At 37.4% G+C, this 23,206-nt stretch overlaps 1 protein-coding gene across 9 annotated transcripts in view; it reads left to right on the top strand.

The window, feature by feature from the left end:
• UBR5 (ubiquitin protein ligase E3 component n-recognin 5) overlaps positions 1 to 23,206 on the top strand; it is a 138,368-nt gene that overhangs the window by 95,609 nt on the left and 19,553 nt on the right. For 4 of the 9 annotated variants that reach the window (XM_043601499.1, XM_043601500.1, XM_043601501.1 and 1 more), the window contains exons 26-46: positions 15 to 112; positions 1,330 to 1,478; positions 1,997 to 2,088; positions 3,185 to 3,331; positions 3,427 to 3,545; positions 3,628 to 3,754; positions 3,844 to 3,973; positions 5,549 to 5,709; positions 5,829 to 6,068; positions 10,283 to 10,406; positions 11,008 to 11,119; positions 12,586 to 12,717; positions 13,244 to 13,501; positions 14,001 to 14,269; positions 14,440 to 14,651; positions 17,200 to 17,430; positions 17,918 to 17,991; positions 19,176 to 19,348; positions 19,454 to 19,567; positions 20,580 to 20,800; positions 22,221 to 22,530. In XM_043601499.1, coding sequence (XP_043457434.1) covers positions 15 to 112; positions 1,330 to 1,478; positions 1,997 to 2,088; positions 3,185 to 3,331; positions 3,427 to 3,545; positions 3,628 to 3,754; positions 3,844 to 3,973; positions 5,549 to 5,709; positions 5,829 to 6,068; positions 10,283 to 10,406; positions 11,008 to 11,119; positions 12,586 to 12,717; positions 13,244 to 13,501; positions 14,001 to 14,269; positions 14,440 to 14,651; positions 17,200 to 17,430; positions 17,918 to 17,991; positions 19,176 to 19,348; positions 19,454 to 19,567; positions 20,580 to 20,800; positions 22,221 to 22,530 — 3,493 coding nt within the window. Of the gene's footprint in view, positions 1 to 14; positions 113 to 1,329; positions 1,479 to 1,996; positions 2,089 to 3,184; positions 3,332 to 3,426; positions 3,546 to 3,627; positions 3,755 to 3,843; positions 3,974 to 5,548; positions 5,710 to 5,828; positions 6,069 to 10,282; positions 10,407 to 11,007; positions 11,120 to 12,585; positions 12,718 to 13,243; positions 13,502 to 14,000; positions 14,270 to 14,439; positions 14,652 to 17,199; positions 17,431 to 17,917; positions 17,992 to 19,175; positions 19,349 to 19,453; positions 19,568 to 20,579; positions 20,801 to 22,220; positions 22,537 to 23,206 lie in introns of all 9 variants that reach the window. The other 5 variants (XM_043601508.1, XM_043601506.1, XM_043601505.1 and 2 more) reach the window with 2 other exon arrangements.

The following is a 23,206-nucleotide window of genomic DNA, read 5'->3' as shown; positions in this document are numbered from 1 at the left end:
TTTTTTCATTTTAGGGACGCAAGAGGGATGACCCCATTTATGTCAGCTGTAAGTGGCCGAGCTTATCCAGCTGCAATTACCATCTTAGAAACAGCCCAGAAAATTGCAAAAGGTAATTTATTACAAGTCCTAAAAGAGTTGTTTATTTTTTAATTGAAAAGATTCTTTTCTACATTTATTATACAATTAATCAAACCTAATTTTTGCATGATGAAATAATTGAGTAGAAGCTATCAAGATAATTCTTTTGTGTATTTGTGTGTGTAAAATTCATGTTTGTAACTTTTTCAAGTATATTGTATTTTCGAACTTGCCACCAAAAAACAGCTGGTATAAGTTTTTAAATTAAAAAAAATTGCACGATGGGTAACGTAATGACTTTCTTTTTAATGTTTATTTATTTTGAGAGAGAGAATGGGGAGTAGGGGAGGGGCAGAGAGAAGGAAAGAGAATCCCAAGTGGGCTCTGTGCTGTTAGTATAGAGCCCAGTACAGGGCTTGCTCTCCTGAACCGTGAGATCATGACTTGAGCCAAAAATCAAGAGTCAGGTGCTTAAACCAGCTGAGCGACCCAGGTGTCCCATGACTGATCTTTTGAAAATAAAGACGGGTTACTGATAGAACCTGCCAGTGGTGAACTGTTGATCATGATACAAATTTATGGAAATAACAGGCCAGATTTCTTATTGTTCTTCCTTCTGACTTGGAATTCTTGCTTAATAGAAAGCAGTAAAGAATATAAGTTCCTACACCCAGCCTTTAGAAGACTCTAAAATTTATGTGGTTGTCTATAATTTATTAAGTAGAGCTAGAACTTGAATCTTAACTGCATAACATAGAGCTGTGTATTCAGCTGAGGTGTGGTGTATTGTTGTCATGTGGTTATGATATAATTACACTTTGCTTTATTTTGCACCAGAACTGACTGGATTTCCTTGCATGTTGACTTGTATATCAGTTTTGGTTTTTTTTTTTTTTTTAACGTATATTTATTTTTGAGAGAGCAAGAGAGAGTGCGCGCGTGGGCATGGGGGAGGAGCAGAGAGAGGGAGACAGAATCCGAAGCAGGCTCCATCCTCTGAGCTGTCAGCACAAGAGCCTGATGCGGGGCTTGAACTCAGTAACCACGAGATCATGACCCGAGCCGGAGTCAGATGCCCAACCAACTGAGCCACTCAGGCACCCTGTATTTCAGTTTTTAAAACTAATATATAGTAGTTTTGATTTATACTGTGTAAATGTTAGAGCTTTTGCATTTGAGTAAAGCAGTAGCTGATTGTGATTAAGGCCTATCTTGGTATGTGAACTACTGTGTTCTTAATCTTTTTAGCTGAAGTATCCTCGAGTGAAAAAGAGGAAGATGTGTTTATGGGAATGGTTTGCCCATCAGGTACCAACCCTGATGACTCACCCTTATATGTGTTATGTTGTAATGATACCTGCAGTTTTACATGGACAGGAGCAGAGCACATTAACCAGGTAGGCCGTTTTAGACTTCTTTGTATTTATGCTGTCTTCAGGTATTCTTTTCTTTTTTCCCCTTTCACCATTACTAGAATTACAGTTCTATAGTTCTTAGCTCTGGAATTGTGAGTCTGATATTTCTTTTTATTCTGAGTTATAAAATTCTCCAAAGAAAAATAATTTTTATTCCCAAATAAGTGAGGCAAAGAAGATGATCATTGAATTAGTTATTAGATATCACGAAAATTAGAAATCTTCACTCAGTAGCATAATTTGATTCACAGCTCTTGACACAGATTTTATAGCTATAGCACCTTTTTGGGGGTGGTGATATGAATTATTTTTGCCCTACTGATAAATATTTGATTTCCATTCGTTGTACCTCCAGTGCTGTACCCGTTTATGATTCTGTTTCCATAGCACATTAGCTTTGCTCTGCTTTCATTGTGATGGACTTTAGAAAATACTAGAAATAATTAAGCTAATGAAATGTACATTATATTCTTCTAAGAAATAAACCCTTCTAATTGTAGGATATTTTTGAGTGTCGAACTTGTGGCTTGCTGGAGTCACTCTGTTGTTGTACAGAATGTGCAAGAGTCTGTCATAAAGGTCATGATTGCAAGTGAGTACAGTTCTAGTTTTCTTTAATTATATAAGCTGCTTAGATTCATATTGCTATATTAAAATAATCTATACCAAGGTAATGTTTTATTTCATTTTTCAGGAAGCATAAGGTTTTCTTAAGTTGTTCTCTTTAAGCCAGTTTATTTATTAAAATGTGGTTCTTGATTTAAAGTGTACTTTGAAATGTTGTTCATTTGCTTTTGTCTATATTCTCTCTCCAGAGTCTCAGTCTATAGTAGGGTCTCCTAGCAGGAGATCATAACAGGTATTAAGTGAAAAATGGTGAATGTTTGGCCTGTGCTTTATTTACTTCTTAAAGTGAATGTAATAACCTTTCATCCAGCAATAGAGTTACCATGGCTAGCGTGTTAATTTTCACAGACTTAAGAAGCAATAAAATACTCCAGCATGAACATTTGCAGTGCCTTAGGGTCTCAGCAGAGATATCAGCTATAATTGTGCCACAGATATGTAGATGTTACGGTTAACAGAGAATTGGTTTGTAAAAACCATCTATTGTGCTTTAAAATAAATGATTATGTAGGACAAGTAGAAAATGTTTATAGATATTGCATTGGTGCTTATTTATTACTTTTATTAAAAGAACTTTGGCTAATATGTTTTTCTTCCTTAATTTAAACATCTAAAAGTGAATCTATTCATTGATTGCTTAGTAAGTGCTGTTACACACTGGGTGTGTGGTGGACAAGGGAGTCCCTGTCCTTGCACGGTTTACAGTCCTATCAGGGGACACAAGCAAGAAACATTTGCTCATAAGGGTTTTAGGGCTCATTAGATGCACATAGGAGGACCACTTACACTGTATGGGGGCCGTAGGGAATTAAGGAAGATGTTCTGGAAGACGTGACTATATTCAAGTCATTACAAGATCCCTCAGGAGAGTTGCTCTGTAGACTTCATGCCACTAAGTAATACTTGTAGTTAAGCATGCTTTAAGAATTGTTACACTTTGCATTTAAATATTAACAAGGGTTCTATCTTGGGTCAGTAAGTTATATCTCCATGATTTCAATAGAGATCTTTGTGGTTTTTTTTAATTTTGTTTTTTGTACTTGTGTATGAATTCTTTCTAGACTCAAACGGACGTCACCAACAGCGTATTGTGATTGTTGGGAGAAATGTAAGTGTAAAACTCTAATTGCTGGACAGAAATCTGCTCGTCTTGATCTACTTTATCGCCTACTCACTGCCACTAATCTGGTCACTCTGCCAAACAGCAGGCAAGTGGGGTTTTTTAGGACATAAATTGGAAAAACACAGCACATCTGAGTAGCCCTCCCCCTCTCCCTGCTCACAGTGATGTTCCATTTTGCAGGGGAGAGCACCTCTTACTGTTTTTAGTGCAGACAGTTGCAAGGCAGACAGTAGAGCACTGCCAGTACAGACCTCCTCGGATCAGGGAGGATCGTAATAGAAAAACAGCCAATCCTGAAGGTGGGTGAGTCTGACAATTGTGACCCATATAAAAAGGATTTTATTTATTTCTGTCTTACCCACTGTTTCTTTTTCTGCTTAGATTCAGATATGCCTGATCATGATTTAGAGCCCCCAAGGTTTGCCCAGCTTGCATTGGAGCGTGTTCTACAGGATTGGAATGCTTTGAAATCTATGATTATGTTTGGCTCACAGGAGAATAAAGACCCGTATGTATTCATTAAAAACGTTTTAGATTTATGTATTTCCCCTGTTAATGGAGGTGATTACAATGCATTGTCTTTCCTTCCCCCTCAAGTCTCAGTGCCAGCAGTAGGATAGGCCATCTTTTGCCAGAAGAGCAAGTTTACCTCAATCAGCAAAGTGGCACCATTCGGCTGGACTGTTTCACTCATTGCCTTATAGTCAAGTGTACAGCAGATATTTTGGTAAGTTCTTTGGATGTTTGTTTACAAGTACATTAAAAGAATGTTTTCTGACTTAGTTTCCCATAATTTTATTGATCCAACCTCCTAAGTACTGATAAGGTCTAATTACACAGTACATTCAGGGGAATGGAATTTGGGGGTGATTTAAATATCTCAACACAGAAACTCCTTTCATTCTAAACAAAAATCCTAAAATGTGCTAAAAATATAACAGTATATAGAAATGTATGGAGCAGTGTTCAAAATTGACTCAGTGCAAATGTTTTTTTTTTAAGTACTCCTTTTTGCTCTGAAATTAGAAAAGAATATAAATCATAAAACCTAGTGCTGGTGAGGTTACGGGAAAAAGAACACATTCAGACACTGATCGGGTGGCATTGCATTGGTATTCTTTTAGAAAACAACTTGGCAATAATATCACAAGCCATAGGAATGTCAGTGCCCTCTGGGGCGCCTGGGTAGCACAGTCGGTTAAGTGTCCAACTTCAGCTCAGGTCATGATCTCACGGTTCATAGTTTTGAGCCACATCGGGCTCTTGACTGTCAGCATGGAGCCCGCTTTGGATCTTCTGTCCTCCCCTCTCTCTGCCCCTCCCTCGTGTTCTCTTTCTCTCTTTCAAAAATAAACAAACATTTAAAAGAAGAAAGAAAACCCGTGCCCTTCGACTTATCATAAAGAAATAATTTGTGACATGAGAAAAAAGATCATGTTACAGAATAATAAAAAATATAGAAAAGAAATACTTGATGGAGCCAATAATAGATTATTGAATCAAATTATAGCCCAGCCACTTGCTGAAATGTAATGTGGCAATTTAGATAAGGATATTTTTTTTTTTTAATTTTTTTTTTTCAACGTTTATTTATTTTTGGGACAGAGAGAGACAGAGCATGAACGGGGGAGGGGCAGAGAGAGAGGGAGACACAGAATCAGAAACAGGCTCCAGGCTCCGAGCCATCAGCCCAGAGCCTGACGCGGGGCTCGAACTCACGGACCGCGAGATCGTGACCTGGCCGAAGTCGGACACTTAACCGACTGCGCCACCCAGGCGCCCCCGTAATGTGGCAATTTAGAAATAAAGGTTATTTTAAGTAACATTTAAAAACCCCAAAATAACATGAAAATTGGATGTTCTCTATAATTAATATGTATATGATAGATGATGCATAGAAATGAGACTGAGAAAGTAACAATAAAAATGGTTAAGTGAGAGGGATGGGATTATGAACTTACTAATATAAATATTTGAAACTACTTAGCTGTTTCAATATGTACCCTATAGTGAGTGAAATTATTCTTTCTCTGATTTGATATATTTGTTATTTTTCTATGTATGATACACATAGAACTAGAAGACAAAAACGGAAGACATTCGAGGCCTACTGTAGGTCAAAGACATGGTAGGCATGGGCATAAATTAATCAGTGATATTAGAAGTGTTTTGGTAAAATTTATTTTGAGATTTTTATTATGAAATGGTAATATTGAAAAGGTGTTTGAACTTTTTGCTTTATAAATGTCCAAACATCTTAAGAGATGTCTCAGCATTAATAGAGTTATTACAATTTTTAAAGCTTTTAGATACTCTACTAGGTACACTCGTGAAAGAACTCCAAAACAAATACACACCTGGACGTAGAGAAGAAGCTATTGCTGTGACAATGAGGTTTTTGCGTTCAGTGGCAAGAGTTTTTGTCATTCTTAGTGTGGAAATGGCTTCATCCAAAAAGAAAAAGTAAGACATCCTTTTTGATCTGAGCTTTTCTATCACTTTACACACATTTTTTGTGATAATGATAACATTGTGTGTGAAAAGATTTCATAAAAGATTCCTATTTTTTCCTTTTGCTTCAGTAACTTTATTCCGCAGCCAATTGGAAAATGCAAGCGTGTATTCCAAGCACTGCTACCTTACGCTGTAGAAGAACTGTGCAATGTAGCAGAGTCGCTGATTGTTCCTGTCAGAATGGGGATCGCTCGCCCGACTGCACCTTTCACTCTGGCTAGTACTAGCATAGATGCCATGCAAGGCAGTGAAGAACTGTTCTCCGTGGAACCACTACCACCACGACCATCATCTGATCAGTCTAGCAGGTAAATTTCTATCTGGTAACAGATTCTAATTAATTCTTTCTTTGGAAATGTCACATTTGGCTTACTAAACCTTTCTATTAGCACTCTGGAAGTGTCCATGATCGTTTATGTAACAAATGGTAAAGATTTTATTTTGTTTGAAACCTGTGAGAGCACTTGAAAAATTATACATTGTGCCTACACATCTAAGGTAATAGGCTTATAGTTGTAGGTTTTATTTTTGGTTGGAAAAGCACTGTTTTTATTATGCCAATAAAGTAGTCTGGTAAGAAAGTTCAGACTTCTGTAGACATACTTCCTGTCTAGGGGGCGGGCAGGTTGTTATTCTCAACAACCATATTGTCTAGGAGAGAGCTAAAACAATTCATCAACTTAATATTTCTAGTTTAAGATTATTTATTTTTTAAATTTTACTTATCTTTCCCATTGGTAATTAGACTGTAAGCTTGTTGAGTCAGAATGTTCAGAAACTGAAACGTTTTGGTGTCTTTTAGCACAGTGCTTGATTAAATATGTATGCAAATTACTTGGGGATTTTATTAAAATGCAGAGGCAGATTTTGGAGGTCTGGGTGGGGCCTGAGGTTCTGTATTTGTTATAAACTCTCAGGTAGTGCCAATGTGCTCACGGTTTAGGGGTCATACTTTTGAGTTGGAGGGTTATAGTGATCTTTAACAAATACTTGTTTATTTGGTTTTCTCACGTCTGATTCTGTTACTGTGTGTAATCATAATGATGTTTAATGAAGATCTTTGGGACTTAAAGACCCTCTTCTTCTTTCCTGGGAAACATCTCTGTGATACTAAGGCACGCCTTCCTTATTAAATTTAGCACAATTTCCCTAGACTTCATTCCTGGGTTTCATCTGAGTTGATGTGTTCAGTATCTGCTCTCTCACTGTTCTCATTATTCCCTGTGCCAGTATGTATTCCAGCTTTTCCTTTATTGTCAGGTCTCCTAGGATACCCTGAAATGTAAGTCCAGGTTTGTCTGTCAAAGCTTTCTCATGGTAGCTTTGTCACTGATAGGCTTTCAGGATTTGCTGGAAATGGTTACGAATCAAGCTGTATATTTTCAGACTCGCTAAACATACCCCATTATCCAGTGATTCTGTTAGCAAAATCTGCTTGGGCGCCATATGATGTCTGCTGAGCCTGATAGCCCTGTGAGGAGCTCCCTGGTTACTTAAGTGGTATTACTTTGTGTTTATGTTCCGGAACATAAACACTTTTTATCGGTTGAAAAGATTTTTGGGGTGATCTTCACTTTAAAAAGTGTCCATCAGCCTGTTCTTACTGAGTATCAAGATTTTTGTGTCCCTTTGCCCTGCTTCTTAGGCTCTTTATTTAAGTATTGTGCATTCTTCAGCTCTCCACTTTATCCCCCTTGATTGATTGAGTCAGTCTGTCATGTCTTCCCAGAAGGAGATCTCATTGGATCATCAAGAAAGATAATAGTGTCATGTTTTCTTCAACTGTTGATATAATGTAAAAGTCCTTCATTATTATACGGTGCAATCACTCCCTCTTGTAAGGATGTATTTTGATCAGTGTTTCAGGCATGTCTTAAGTAAAAAGTACACATTTGACTAGTCTCTGCGATTTCCCTTGTGTGGGGTGGTAGGTGGTATATTATCACTCCACTGAACGTAAAGTTTTGAGTTTAGTATTTTTCCTTCTTCTGTCCCTTCCCTTCACCTCTTTAAAACTCTTAATGTCCTTATTAATCAACCTGTTTCTCTGTCTCCATGCCTCATACAAAAACTGTTAACTGAAATTTTAATATGAACTAGGAACTTTTAAGCATTGTAAATGCATCACCTGTTTTAATCTTCCCAATAACTCATAGATAACCACTATCATCCTAATTTTAAAAGTGAAGAATAGGGGCGCCTGGGTGGCACAGTCGGTGAAGCGTCCGACTTCAGCCAGGTCACGATCTCGCGGTCCGGGAGTTCGAGCCCCGCGTCAGGCTCTGGGCTGATGGCTCAGAGCCTGGAGCCTGTTTCCGATTCTGTGTCTCCCTCTCTCTCAAAATAAATAAACGTTAAAAAAAGAAAAAAAAATTAAAAAAAAAAGTGAAGAATATGAGACTCAGGTTACTTGTCCAAGGTCATACAGTGATTAAAGTTTAAACATACTTAGAGATAATTCTAGACGGATATTTACCTTTTTCCTATATTCCTGAATATTAGATGGCACTGTAAGGGGAGATAATTGCTGTTTGGTCCTTATTGATAGTGTTGAGACTTTGGATTAATCATCACAAACCCACCGTACCTTACAGTACAAATTGCAGTCCTAAACTTTCATGAGCACAGGTTTGTAATTAGAAGTTCCCTGAAGAGGGGCACCTGGGTGGCTCATTGGTTAAGTGTCTGACTTTGGATTAGGTCTGTGATCTCACAAGTTGTTAGTTTGAGCCCCGCATTGGACTCTCTGTTGTAAGCATGGAGCCTGCTTCAGAACCTCTGTCTCCCTTTCTCTCTCTCTGCCCCTCCCCACCGTGCTCTCACCCTCTTTCAAAAATAAAACCACCACCACCACCACAAAAAGTTCTCTGAAGAGATATTTTTCCTGCCCCATCCAGCCATGGCTGATATAGATAGGTAAGTCTCTTGAAGTAGGTTACCCTTTCCCGATTTATGTTTGGCTTTATTTATGTAGGGGGGACAGAACAGATTTCTGTGCTGTAGAAGCTTTATACTCCAGACTGTCTCCTGTGAAATCTGTGGCTTCTTGGAACCCTTCTTGCCTAAGAGACATCAGCAGATGCCTTTGGTGTTAATGGTGGCACCATTGCTCTCAAGCTTATTCAGTACAATTGTTTCCCTTTATCACCAGGGTAGTTGTGCTTTGTTTTTAAATATTTAATGTATTTAGGTGTTCTACACCAAGAGGGATTTCTCTTCAGTTGGCAAATTGCTGAAACTAGAAGTTCCCAAAATTTGGAAGTATTTTAACAACTCCTGTTAGGGCTTCAGGACTATAGTTGTGCCAGGAAGTCTAGTGGGAAAAAAGTTGAATCGTGGTATGAAGAAAACTGAATGGGGGGTATCATATATTTTGGGTGTTATTAGTATTATACATACTAAGTGCATAACTCCTTAATGTTCTTTGAGGGGACGATAGATCTTGTGGATGTTTGTTTCAGGATTTTTCTTTTTAAAGAATACTAATTAATTGTGGCTTTACACAATGTTGACTTTTATTTTTTAATACTGGAAATATTGAAATCTTAGTTTGGAAGTACCCTTTTTATCTCTTCAGATTTTCTTTGAGCTTCCTCATATGTTTTGTAATTCACTGGCTCTGTGAAGAACCAGTTACTTAAATTTCTAGTATTAAACACTATATTGAGACTACTTGTGTATTTGAAGGTGGAGAGTTTGAGTGGATTCTTCATGTGTAACTGGTTTGATTCTTATTTCTAAGAGCAGCTGAGGTGAGGAAAGAAACAGGATCAGTGTAAACACGTTTAAAGGTCTTTAACATTTCTTAATTTGTAAATAAAGGATAATAGTAGGTCATAGGATTATTTAACAACCATCTTCTGATCTCTGACCTGCATTTTAAGCTGCATTCTGTCATTCTCCCCTTCCTTTTATAATGGAGGCATCTGTCTTTTCTTGGCTGTTTGTTTCCAAGGCAGATTTTTAAGGAAGTAGAACTTTTTGGCCACCCACCTTTTGTTATGATTCTATTTTCAAATTCATACTTTTCAACTAATGTTTTCCCTCTACATACGTAAAGTCAGTGGTTAATAAGCTGATGCAAAGTAGGTCATGTCAGATCTCTTAGAAGAGTAGATCACTTGTAATAAGCATACTTATCACCACCATTCATACTTTGTTAATGGATGAATGCTGCTGTCGGAGCCTTTGGAAGTTGAGGACTGTTGTTACTGAAAGCAGTGGAGAAGGAAAAATATTTCCTGGAGATTATTTCAGTGGGAAGGACTCATGTGCTTCAGTTATGTGCATTAACAAATATGAAATGACTTACAGAAAAGTAGAAATAATTCTGAGGTCTAAGTTAAATCTCTATGGTAAAATTAGTTTCTCTGGGGTCCATATTTTCTGATCTATGGATTATTAGTTTCCAAGAATTTTTAGGTCAGATTTAAAATAACATCCTAGTAATTTTCTTCCCTGAGAAGCATAAAAAGTGTGCCGTGTGGCAGCAGTGGCCTCATAAGCTCCTGATTCTCCACAGCTCCAGTCAGTCTCAGTCTTCTTACATCATCCGGAACCCACAGCAGAGGCGCATCAGCCAGTCGCAGCCTGTTCGGGGCAGAGATGAAGAACAGGATGACATTGTTTCAGCAGACGTGGAAGAGGTGGTTGTAATTGTTTTAATTGTGGTAGATGAGAGGCTTTTATTTGGGAGGGAAGAAGTTTCACTAATAGTAGTTTACTATCATTACATGTGTTTGCTTCTAACGTTTAGAGTTTTGTTATGTGTTCTCATTTGTGGTTGTATGTGTTAAAAATACTTTAAATCCTTGATTTAGTGGATAATACAAAACTGGAAACAGAAGCTTGCTTTTTACTTAGGGTTAATAGAAAGGATATCCTCAATGTTAAAAAAAGTTTTAGTAGTTTTGTGCAATGCATTTGAAGGCAGAATGGATACTGCATATTCATTAGGTAAATTTTATTACTGTGGAAGTTAAAAAAAAAAACATACACTTTCTACCCAGTTATTAAACTATTAATTTTAAGGTTCTGCACAGGGATGACAATTACAAATTTTAGGATATCTGACATAATTTTTGATTGCAAGTTGTCACTAGCCAACGATTTTAAAACTCTTGACTGCTAATAATCTCTGTAGTTAGCGATCTTTGTATTTAAGTTTACGTTGCTGTGGAGGAACACTGGTAGAGATGTGGGTTTATTATGTACTTTGATTGTCTACAAATGAGATTCTGGATTTAGGTTGAGGTGGTGGAGGGTGTGGCTGGAGAAGAGGATCATCATGATGAACAGGAAGAACATGGGGAAGAAAATGCTGAGGCAGAGGGACAACATGATGAGCATGATGAAGACGGTATGCAGGTTATTTGAGAAATTATTCAGTATGAGTACATCAGGTATCTTTAAGGATATTAACACAGAGAAAAGCCCCATTTGACTGTAATGTTCAACATATTTTCAGCCTAGGGATTCTGTAGCATCTGTTTCAAAATTTTAGGAAGCAGCTATATATATATACATATATATATATATATATATATATATATATACACACCTATAAATATATATGTATATGCTCATATATATTTATATGTATAAAATAATGTATCCTCTTTCTTTACCCTTTTTTTCCTTTAAAAAATTTTTTGGTATCATTTGTTTATTTTTGAGAGAGAGAGCGTGAGGGGGGGAGGGGCAGAGAGAGACAGAGACACAGAATCCAAAGCAGGCTCCAGGCTCTGGCTGGCAGCACAGAGCCAGACATGGGGCTCAAACTCACCAGCCGTGAGATCATGACCTGAGTCGAAGTTGGATGCTTAACCAACTGAGCCACCCAGGCACCCCTGACTTTCTCTTTTCTTTTAAATGTTTGTTTATTTTTGAAGGAGACAGAGACAGAGTGTGAGCAGGGGAGGCACAGAGAGAGAGAGGGAGACACAGAATCCGAAGCAGGCTTCAGGCTCTGAGCTTTCAGCACAGAGCCCAACACAGGGCTCAAACCCATGAGCTGTGAGATCATGACCTGAGCCGAAGTTGGACACTTAACCGACTGAGCCACCCAGGCGCCCCTAACTTTCTCTTTTCTTACAAGGAAGTTAAAATAGTCATAATCATATTAGGAAATATTTGCAAATTTAGAGAAAAGGAAAACAAATGACCCATAATCCCACCTGGACCTAACAGTTTGTATTTTTACTTTCAGCCTTCCCCTTTGCTGCCCCATTCCCATGCATGTCTTTTAGATACTGTATGTGTAATTTTTGTGCCTTTTTTTTTTTTTTTTCCTCCCACTGACTGATTCTTTTGGCCTTTTTGCTACCACCATAACCATTCTTACTAGTAGCCATTGGATAGACTTTTTGGGATCATCTTTGTTGAGGTGTAATTGACATACAATAAACTGCACAAATTTATAATTTTATGTTTTGATGTGTATATACCATGAAATTCTAGATAGACGTTTTTAGCTTTCGTCCTTCCTCTTTTGGAATCCCAATATGTAAAACAGATGAAAATGGAGCAGTGGTCCCAGCCCAGAGTTCTACCCATTGGTGGAAGTTCTCCTGCCCAACCCTTTTTACCCAAGGCTGTGCAGAACAGATTTTGAATTGCTTTGTAATAGTCTACTGAGGACCATAATTTGCCTAGTCATTTTTCTCCTTCTAAGCAGGCAGTTATGCTTACTGTAATAATAATCACTCCCCCCCCCCCCCCCCCCCCCCCCCCCGCTAACTTAGGATATTCTGGCTTATTAGACCCTATCTGTTCCAGAGTGCGCTTATATTTTTTCCCTCCTTCTTATTTAAATATATTTCCTAGGGAGTGACATGGAGCTGGACTTGTTAGCAGCAGCTGAAACAGAAAGTGACAGTGAAAGTAACCATAGCAACCAAGATAATGCTAGTGGGCGTAGAAGTGTTGTCACAGCAGCAACCGCTGGCTCGGAAGCAGGTATGTTACCTTTTCCTTATCCAGCTTTCTTGCTTATACTAAGGCCATATTTATATTCAGCATGAAATGGTTAAACTATACTCCTTATGATTTGTACAAGGGGTGGCTAAGCTTTTTTATAACTTTATCCTTTTTCCCTTATTTTAGAGAGCACATGAGCAGGGGAAAGGAGCGGAGGGAAGGAGAGAGGGAGGGAGGGGGAAGTAGAGTGGTGGGGGGAGAGAGAGAGGGAGAGGGAGGGAGAAATTAAGCAGGCTCCACGCCATACCCAGTGTGGAGCCCAACACAGGGCTCGATCCCATGATCCCAGGATCATGACCTGAGCTGAAATCAAAAGTTGGATGCTCAACTGACTGAGCCATCCAGACACCCCAGTAATTAAACTATTTTATGATGAGTTTTGTGGACTATTATAGCCTGGCATTCTGTTTAATATATGTAATATTTTCCTGAATGACGGAGTACACTGTAGTTTTAAATATCAACAGACTGACATTGATTTTGGTTTTAAAAATGAAAAATTTAGGTGCAAGCAGTGTTCCTGCCTTCTTTTCTGAAGATGATTCGCAATCAAATGACTCAAGTGACTCTGATAGCAGCAGTAGTCAAAGTGATGACATAGAACAGGAGACCTTTATGCTTGATGAGCCATTAGAGAGAACCACAAATAGCTCCCATGCCAACGGTGCTGCCCAAGCTCCCCGGTCCATGCAGTGGGCTGTCCGCAACACCCAACATCAGCGGGCAGCCAGCACGGCCCCTTCCAGCACATCCACACCAGCAGGCAAGTCTGAAAACTTGGTATTCTTGAAAGTGCTTAAGTAGGTTTTAAAAATTATGTATGTTCATCTATACAAATCAAGTAGTTTCATAATAGTTCTTCATTGTTTTACCGAGTTCAAAAAGAAAGTATTTACATATGATTATATCAAGGTTTCTCAGTCTCTGTACCATGATTACTTTGGGCTGAATAATCCTTTGTGATTGTGCATTATAGGATGTTTAGAAGTATCCTTGACTTCTATGCATCAGATGCCAGTAGCAGTCTCTCCTCCAACCCCACCCACCTATTGTGACAACCAAAACTGTCTGTAGACATTGCCAAATATAGTAATTCTTGTCTCTCTCATCATTGCCCTCCCTTAAATTAGTGTGGTTTAAGACCACGTTTTTCACTCGGTGACCATATTTGCCGTTACAGTTGATCTTTTAAATATATACAGTGCTAGAGAAACACAATTAACATCTGACAGCTTGTTGTGGTTGTCCTTTTTCCTTTGTAGCAAGTTCAGCGGGTTTGATTTATATTGATCCTTCAAATTTACGCCGGAGTGGTACCATCAGCACGAGTGCTGCTGCTGCAGCAGCTGCTTTGGAAGCTAGCAATGCCAGCAGCTACTTAACATCTGCGAGCAGTTTAGCCAGGGCTTACAGCATTGTTATCAGACAAATCTCGGACTTGATGGGCCTTATTCCTAAGTATAATCACCTAGTGTACTCTCAGATTCCAGCAGCTGTGAAATTGACTTATCAAGATGCAGTAAACTTACAGGTATGAAAACATTGAAAAGTTACTCCAAATAAATTTTGGGATGTCAATTATGAAAATTCCAATGTAATGGGAATTAACATTACACATATTTAAATGTTTATAGATTACTACTATATATCAAATTTAACTTTATTTGGATAGTTTTAACTATTTTAGTTTGGTCTTCATAGAATTATGTAGAAGAAAAGCTTATTCCCACTTGGAACTGGATGGTCAGTATTATGGATTCTACTGAAGCTCAATTACGTTATGGTTCTGCATTAGCATCTGCTGGTGATCCAGGACATCCAAATCATCCTCTTCATGCTTCTCAGAATTCAGCTCGAAGAGAGAGGATGACTGCACGAGAAGAGGCTAGTTTACGAACCCTTGAAGGCAGACGGTATGAAATTCTTCATATATGCTTATATGTTAGAGCCCTTATATCCCAGGAAGTTAGAGCTTTTTGATTGCTGTTACATTAGACCTCACTTTGTTTTGAAGGGGGGGAAGTGTATTACTTCTTTTTAAATTGTTGTGTGGTTGAAGCAGAATAAGTTAGTTTATAATCCAAGCTGTTTTTTTCAAAATTCATTCGTATGTTAGGAATCTGATACTAAATACTTCTCATTTTTGAAGTAGTTGATCTACACCCTTGTTTCGTTGTCCTCCAAGCTTCCCCTCCTCCCTCCCCTGTCCCTTGAAAGACATGTATTTATAGGAAGATTTTGACCATGATTGAGTATGAATGCATTTTGTATTCGGGAAGAGGAAAGTATGTGGGATTACCAAAGCTGTTCTTTGAGCTCCTCGAATCCGATTTCTTTTTCTACAGCCCCCAGTCTTTTGAATTGTATTTAAAGTATATTTCTTTATGTATTTGTTGTCTTCTTTCAGTTATAAAATGACCTTTTTCAGGAGTAGGAATTAGCCCAAACATTGAACACTAGAGCACTGGGGCTGTGCCGTATAGTGCAAGGGCCCAGTACCTGAGGTCAGAGTCCTAGGATTTGGTTCTAGCTTTGGCTCAGGGGAAATAACTTTGCTACTTTGGGAGGATCATAACAGGGGAAAGACAAGGGCCTAGGAGACTGCTTAGGAACCTTAACAAGATTATGGTTGGAATTGGCCATTGAAAGGTAATAGATTTATTTAAGTGGGGCTGGTGAAGGCCAGGAAGGAGGAGAGAGAGAAGCATTGAAATCATATAACAATTGAGGGCCTTGTTGAGGGGTAGAGCAGGAGGAGGCAGAATTTACAGCTAGACTTTGATTCTGAATAACTAATAGGAAAATTAAGAGAAAAATCTAGAGCAGTAGAATGGACATACTTGGCTTTTGAAAATACTGAGGAGCTGGGAGAGGTTTTGGTGGAAATGTCTAGAAGGCAAAATTGAATGCTTGGTAGAGAGATCTGGACCACTTGGGAGGCCTCTGCTTTCCTGTCCTAGGAAGCCTGCTCCACCAACAGTCACAAGCCTTGTCTTTGTAAGGCTCATCACTCCCCGAATAACAGAGTTCTGATAATAGATCTAGATTGGTGACTTGTTCTTCTCCCTTTACTTCACTGTGGCTCTCACCCTAATATAATAACCTTATTGAGATATAATTCATGTACATTTCACCCATTTAAAGTGTACAGTTCCATACTTTTGAATATATTCAGAGCTGCACAACCATCATCACAGTTAATTACGGAATATTTTTATCAACTCCACAAAAATACCTACTAGTGGTCACCTCCCATTTTCCCCAACTTTCCCACCCTAAGCAACCACTGATCTACTCTTGGTCTCTATAAATTTGCCTGTTTTGGACATTTCATATATACGGAATCATACAATATGTCTGTTCTATGCCTAGCTTTTCTTACCTAGCATAATGGTTTTAAGGTTCATCAGGTTTAGCATTATCAGTCAATATGTTACTTTCTAGTAATATTTCATTGTATGGATGTGCCACATTTTTATCCATTCATAAGTTGGGTTTTTCATCTTTCTGACTCTTGTGAATAATGTGGCTGTCAGCATTAGTGTACAGGTTTTTATATAGATACATTTTCAGTTATGTTGGATAATATACCTAGTTGTAGAATTGCTAGATCATATGTAACTCTGTTAAACTTTCGGGCAACTGCCAGACTTTTCCAAAGTGGCTGCATCATTTTACATTCGCACTAGCAACATGTGAGGCCTCTAATTTCTCTAAATCCTTGCTAGCACTTGTTACTAGTGGGTTTTTTTGTTTTTTGTTTTTTTTTAATTGTAGCCATCCTAGTGGGTGTGAAGTGGTAACTAATTTTGATTTTGATTTGCATTTCCCTAATGGCTAAATGTTGTGCATCATTTCATGGGCTTATTGGTCATTTGTATATCTTCGGAGAAATGTCTATTTAGATCCTTTGCCCATTTTTTAATTGGCTTGTCTTTTTGTTATCGAGTTGTATGAGTTACTTACATTTTCTGGACTTAAGTTCCTTATCAGACTTGCAGAAATTTTGTCCCCTTTTGTATGTTTTCATTTTCTTGATGGTATCCTTTGAAGTACCTATGTTTTTAATTTTGATAAAGTCTAGTGCTGTGTTTTCTTGTTGCTTGTGTTTTGGTATCATGTTAGACAGTGGTTCTCAAAGTGTGATCCCCAGAACAGCATCAACATCACCTAGGAGCTTGTTAGAAATATAGATTTGGGGACCCTACCCCAGACCTACTGGGGTCTTCTGTAGGGAAGGAGTTCTTGTCCATTTCCAAAGGACACTAGAATTCCTTTCCTGTATAAAGTACATGACAGTAAATCATGCACAATGTTTTTATCTCTAAAGCAGAGTCACAGGGTTAATGAGTTTTTATTTACGGATATTCTCAGTTCCTAATTTTGCATATTTATGATAATGGTAAGTTTCACATTTGCTTTCTTTTTTTTAAACATTTTCATTTCTTTTTACTCCTACAGACGTGCCACATTGCTTAGCGCCCGTCAAGGAATGATGTCTGCCCGAGGGGACTTCCTAAATTATGCACTGTCTTTAATGCGGTCTCATAATGATGAGCATTCTGATGTTCTTCCAGTTTTGGATGTTTGCTCATTGAAGCATGTGGCATATGTTTTTCAAGCCCTTATATATTGGATTAAAGCAATGAATCAGCAGACAACATTGGATACACCTCAACTGGAACGCAAAAGGTATCCATACTTGCCGTGGGATTGGTTTAGGAAATACTTGTTTGCTCAGTGTGGTCTCTTAGTATATTGTCTGATTTTTGGAGTGAAGAGAACAGTGAACTAAAGAGAAAATAGTACAGGAATGTTTCATTTGGAAAGTGGGTTTGAGTCTGTTCACCCTTTCTCCATTGCTGCTCCTCGCTTAAAACAGGAAACCTAAGAATTTAGTTAAGCTTTATGCCTGAGATAGTTTGTCATGTTTTCTATTAGAGTCTGTGTAAGTCCTCACTATTTCTTAATGTGGTTATCCTTTTGCTTTTCTTGAGCCTCTTTTGTAATTGTAGTATAATTTGGCTGGTCAGTCTAACATTCCCCAAGTCTAAAACTTGATCACAGTGTTTGAAATTGGGTAGATACTTAACTGACTTTTTCAGTGCTTTTTTTGCTTGTAGTTCCCATCACCTTTGCTCCATACTTCATATAAAATGACTCACTTGTCTTTTTAAAGGACGCGAGAACTCTTGGAACTGGGTATTGATAATGAAGATTCAGAACATGAAAATGATGATGACACCAATCAAAGTTAGTGTACAGAAAATCTGCTAATCTACTTCAAGAAATGGCTGCCTCAGTATTTCCCCTTCAAGCTTTTTAACTTCATTATTTTCTGTCTGGGTGGGAATTTCTCTTTTCTTCTCTATGTCCCATTTCTTGCATTTTCTGTCCATTTTTCCTTACATATCCTTGCATTATTTGCTTCATAAATAAGGATGAATTAAAGAAATGTAGTGAACTTGTTAACAGTCAGTATTTTTTGTTTTTGTACCTTTTGCATTTTAGTTTTATATTTACCTTTATTCTTAAGTGTGTAAGTACTACATTTTTAAAGTCTTAGCAGAACCTTTATTGATATTGGTGCAAGATATATTTAGTCAAGAAAATGAGAAATATCAGTTATAACTCCCAAATATGAAAAATCTTAACAGTTATTAAATGCAATAAAAAGAAAATATTCCAAACTCAAGAAATTTTGGGGTCTTCTGCAATCTTTTTGTAATTTTTAGCTGTTCTTTGAAGTAGAATTTAAAAAAATTTGTCCTCTTGCCTATTTTCTTATTATCAACTAGTGCTTTTATTCAGCCCAGGGAAAGACAACTGACGTAACTGCTGTTGTTTGAAACCCATCCATAGCTCACTATTTTTACCGCATGTACTGTAAGCTTACTGTCAACAGTTGTATTACATTAAGGGGAGATGGTGTTCTTGTGCTGACTTAGTGTTGAGATGAAGGAGATGCCCAGACATTTTTGTTTTGTAGAGAAAGCACAACTTGGAAGTAAACAAATGCTCATATCTCAGCTCCTGACCATCTCCTCCTTTTAGAATCCTCAGTGAGCCTCATCCTGAATGTGCTTAGGAATCTAGCTATATTCAGGTCTGAATCTTCTAGAAAGACAGAGGATATGGGAAATGTCTGTCCAGTACAAAGTGAAACAATATTTGTTATTCCTAATACTTTGTAAAGAGTCTTACTGTTGTGTTAAAATATACCTAATAGAATTTACCATTGTAACCGTTTTAAACTGCTAGTATTTTCAATTATCACCTAAAAATACCATCAAAATTTTGGACTATTGTTTTTGAGTGGCATTAAAATTTTGTAAAGAGGGAACAGGAATTTCAGATTGAGCAGATTAAGATTCTTTTATTGTTCCCCAATAACTAATTTTTTCTAAAAAACAAATACTTTATCTCTTTATGTTTAGGTGCTACTTTGAATGATAAGGATGATGACTCTCTTCCTGCAGAAACTGGTCAAAACCATCCATTTTTCCGACGCTCAGACTCCATGACATTCCTTGGATGTATACCCCCAAATCCATTTGAAGTGCCTCTGGCTGAAGCCATCCCTTTGGCTGATCAGCCACATCTGTTGCAGGTGATTTAAATAAACTAGTCTTAGAAGGTTTCTTTTTAAGTGACTTTTTTTTTTTTTTTTTTTTAAGTGTTCAGTGTAACTAGAATATTTCTGTTAAAATTCCAGCCAAACGCTAGAAAGGAGGATCTTTTTGGCCGTCCAAGTCAGGGTCTTTATTCTTCATCTGCCAGTAGTGGGAAATGCTTAATGGAGGTTACAGTGGATAGAAACTGCCTTGAGGTAAGATAGTAAAGATCTTCACAATATAATATTTGTGAGGACTTATCCCAGTATCTAGAGTTTTGGAAATGCATTAATCCAGAATATCGTGTTGCCTCAAATAATGTAAGTGTCAGAAATTCCTGCCTTATGTCATAATTCCATGTAATTTCAGAATTCCATCAGTATCACTAGCCTGCCTTGATACTAACTTGTTTTATCAGGTGACTTCATCTGTAAAATGGCAGTTTCATTTTGTGTTTTGCCTGTTGCACAGAGTTGAGTGTTGTAATGCTGCTGAAAATTAAAATCTTTAAATGTATATATAATGTGAATATATCTTTTTATATATGAGCATACACAGTATTGACTTGAAACTTTTCTTTTTGACTGTAGGATGTGAATAAATAAGGTAATATTAATAATGACTTGTTGAATAATTCTGTCTCAATCTTTATAACCATGTTGGGTAAAAAACATTTTTATCTTGATTTTATGGGTAAAAAAAATTGAGGCTTGCAGAGTTTACATACATTTCTTGTGGGAATGTCTGTTATTACACAACTAATTAAGTGGCGTATCTAGTTTTTAGATAAAAGGTTGATTTGAGAGCCTAAAATTATACCATCCATACTGTTTCTCTAGTGAAAATGTAATGAAACGTTTAAGAGCAGGCACTGAATGAAGTTGAATAGAATTTTTTTTCTTTATTATCTAAGTGATAAAGGAGAGTGCAGTCCTGCAAATATTGAAAATATGTAAGACATTTGAGTAACCACAGGTAAAGAGATTCCTTTAAAAGTTCTCTGAGGCTACTGTGGTGAATGCACTGAAACTGCACTGGGTGGTTTCCTGGTGGTCCGCCCAGGGAATCAGAGAAAAGAAACAGGCTGCATCTTTTTAGTTGAAACACCAGAAAGGAATTACATAACTTCCGTGTGATTTCTGTGGAATATTAGTAAGTTGAAAAGGAAATCTAGTTAGTTTGTTGTTTTTTTTTTAATGTGTAACTTTTAAATGTAAAAATTCACAGGTCCTTCCAACTAAAATGTCTTATGCTGCCAATTTGAAAAATGTAATGAACATGCAAAATCGACAAAAAAAAGAAGGGGAAGAACAGAATATGGTGCCAGAAGAAGCTGAAAGTTCAAAACCAGGGCCATCTGCTCATGATCTTGCTGCACAATTGAAAAGCAGTTTACTAGCAGAAATAGGACTGACTGAAAGTGAAGGGCCACCTCTTACGTCTTTCAGGTATTTGCTCAGTAGAGATAGTTCTTCTGTTGCATTACTTTATGGATACTATAATTCTTGTAAGAATTTTTATTTAGGTATTTTAAAATTTCGTTTGTATGTAAATAATAGAATTAACCGTAATCTTATTTCTGTGTTTTCCTCGTTTATAATCAGATGTTTAAATATTAAATTTGAATTTTCTGGATTTTTTTGGTGACTTTAGTCATTGATTGACATTCTGACTTTCTTTTATTGAGGATATTCTGACTGTGTTTTTTAATGTTCAGTACTGAGTTAAAGTATATGTCCATGTCAGATTGCCAATTATAGACTTGTTACCAGCAGCTCAGCAAAGGGGACCATGTGAATGACTAGAAAGAACTTTCTAGATTTGTGACTGTCTCAGTTACTTGGGCTTCTTTGCCAGGTTCACAGTCAGTAATTACTTTGCAAAAGGTAGGTTCTTTGCTTTCCCAATAAAAATTCGCTAGCATATACATACTGTGGCTCAGTATGGTTAATCACCTAATGATTTGTTGAGTTTCTGCTTTATGCTGTTTTTTGGTTATACTGTCAGATAATTAATTTTGCTTAGGAGTTAGTGAGTTTAGGAAGCTATATGCATTTTATATACACAGTTTAACAACCATAAAAAGCAAGGAAGAATTGTGGGCTGGGGTGGCCCAAGTTTTTCAGAGGCAATATGGCTTGTGCTAAGATGTGTAGAATGTGTAGAAGCAAATAGATTGAAGGAGAGAAGAATTAGAGGTAGGGAGACAAGTTAGAAAGAACGCTGTTACTAGGTTCTGGCTAGTGGTAAAAGGGGGCTGAAGTGTAGAATGTTGCCTTTGGGGATGAATTAGGAAATTATGGAAAGGAAGAGAAACTCATGAAGTACTTATTCACTCTGGAGGAACAGGGGAAAGAAAAATTAAAATTTGTTTCAAGTTTGTGCAGTAGGGAAATAGATGGTACTACTGAAAGAAATCAAGAGGCAGTGGCATTGAAGTGAAGAAGCCATGTTCAATTTTCCCGTGTTGAGTTGGAGTTACATGTCACGGACATGGGTATATTCAACGCATGGGCTGTTGTGGAAGTTCTGGTCTGTTGTGGAAGTTTGAACTAGAGAGGGATCTGGGAATCCTCCAAATGTAGATGGACACTGGACTTTAGGGGAGGAGGTAAAATTGAAGATAAAAGGCAGCTGGGAGATGTATCCTTATGTAAAGGACAGAAGGAATAATGGAGTAAAAATGAGAAGTTCTGTGAAGAATGAGTAGTTATAAAAAGATTCTCTGTTAGAGAGGATGTGGACTGAAGTGCTATTAAGAGTTCAGAATATGAAAAAACCAACTAAATTACTGTCATTGACCAAAAACCAGGGGCTTCTTATAGTTGGCCAAATTACTTCCCCCCTCTTCTCTTAAACCTCTTGCAGGCCACAGTGTAGCTTCATGGGAATGGTTATTTCCCACGATATGCTGTTAGGACGCTGGCGCCTCTCTTTGGAACTATTCGGCAGGGTGTTCATGGAAGATGTTGGAGCAGAACCTGGATCAGTATGTGTTGTGAGCACTTTTAATTCTGTTCTGCCTGATAAGAACATACGTCAGAGAATAATTCTGTCATGCATTTTTTTTTTTTTAAAGATCCTAACTGAATTGGGTGGTTTTGAGGTAAAAGAATCAAAATTCCGTAGAGAAATGGAAAAACTGAGAAACCAGCAGTCAAGAGATTTATCACTAGAGGTAAAGGTATTTAGATTTTCTAATACTATATATATAGTATGTCACTTATGAAGTTTGAAAACTGTTATAACAACCATGTTTCATGTTTAGGGATATATATGTTGTATAATTAAAAATTAAATGGTAATCACCAAATTTAGAGTAGTACAGTTGGTTTCTTAACATCTCATGATGATCAATGAATTTTTCAGCCTTTTTTTGTTGTTGTTGTTTTTTAACATTTTTGATGTCCTTCATTCCATTAAGGTGATTATTTTCCACTGATGCTCCAGTGGTCTCTGGGTAGTGGGAGTACTGAGTCTTTTTTGGCTCCTCAGTCCTTTTCACAGGACTCCAGTAATCTTTGATAACTTCCTTACTTTTTGGTATGTCTCATCTTGTGTATATCCTGTCACAGACCTTAGATCAGCCATTTCTTCAAGAAGCCCTGGTTCCTTTTGGTAGGAAAAAAGGTACTTTGAGTTTATACTCTGGGCTGTAGGGTTGCTCACTACCTACTAGGTTGGTCGTTGTTTCTAGGTCTTTTCATTGCACAGGGAAATTCTCCTTTAAAAAAAAATTATATCATAAGTACATACTGATATTTCCAGTTCAGATTCACGATTTAGGATCACGAGGTTGTTTTATTCCCACCTCTTAGTCTTTATTCTCCTTTCTTCCAAACTGAATATCCAAC

The sequence above is a fragment of the Prionailurus bengalensis genome, chromosome F2 (assembly GCF_016509475.1).
Source record: "Prionailurus bengalensis isolate Pbe53 chromosome F2, Fcat_Pben_1.1_paternal_pri, whole genome shotgun sequence".
NCBI classification, from domain to species: Eukaryota; Metazoa; Chordata; class Mammalia; order Carnivora; family Felidae; genus Prionailurus; species Prionailurus bengalensis.
Note: the sequence above shows the minus strand (reverse complement) of the source record. Positions and strands in the feature narration are given on the sequence as shown.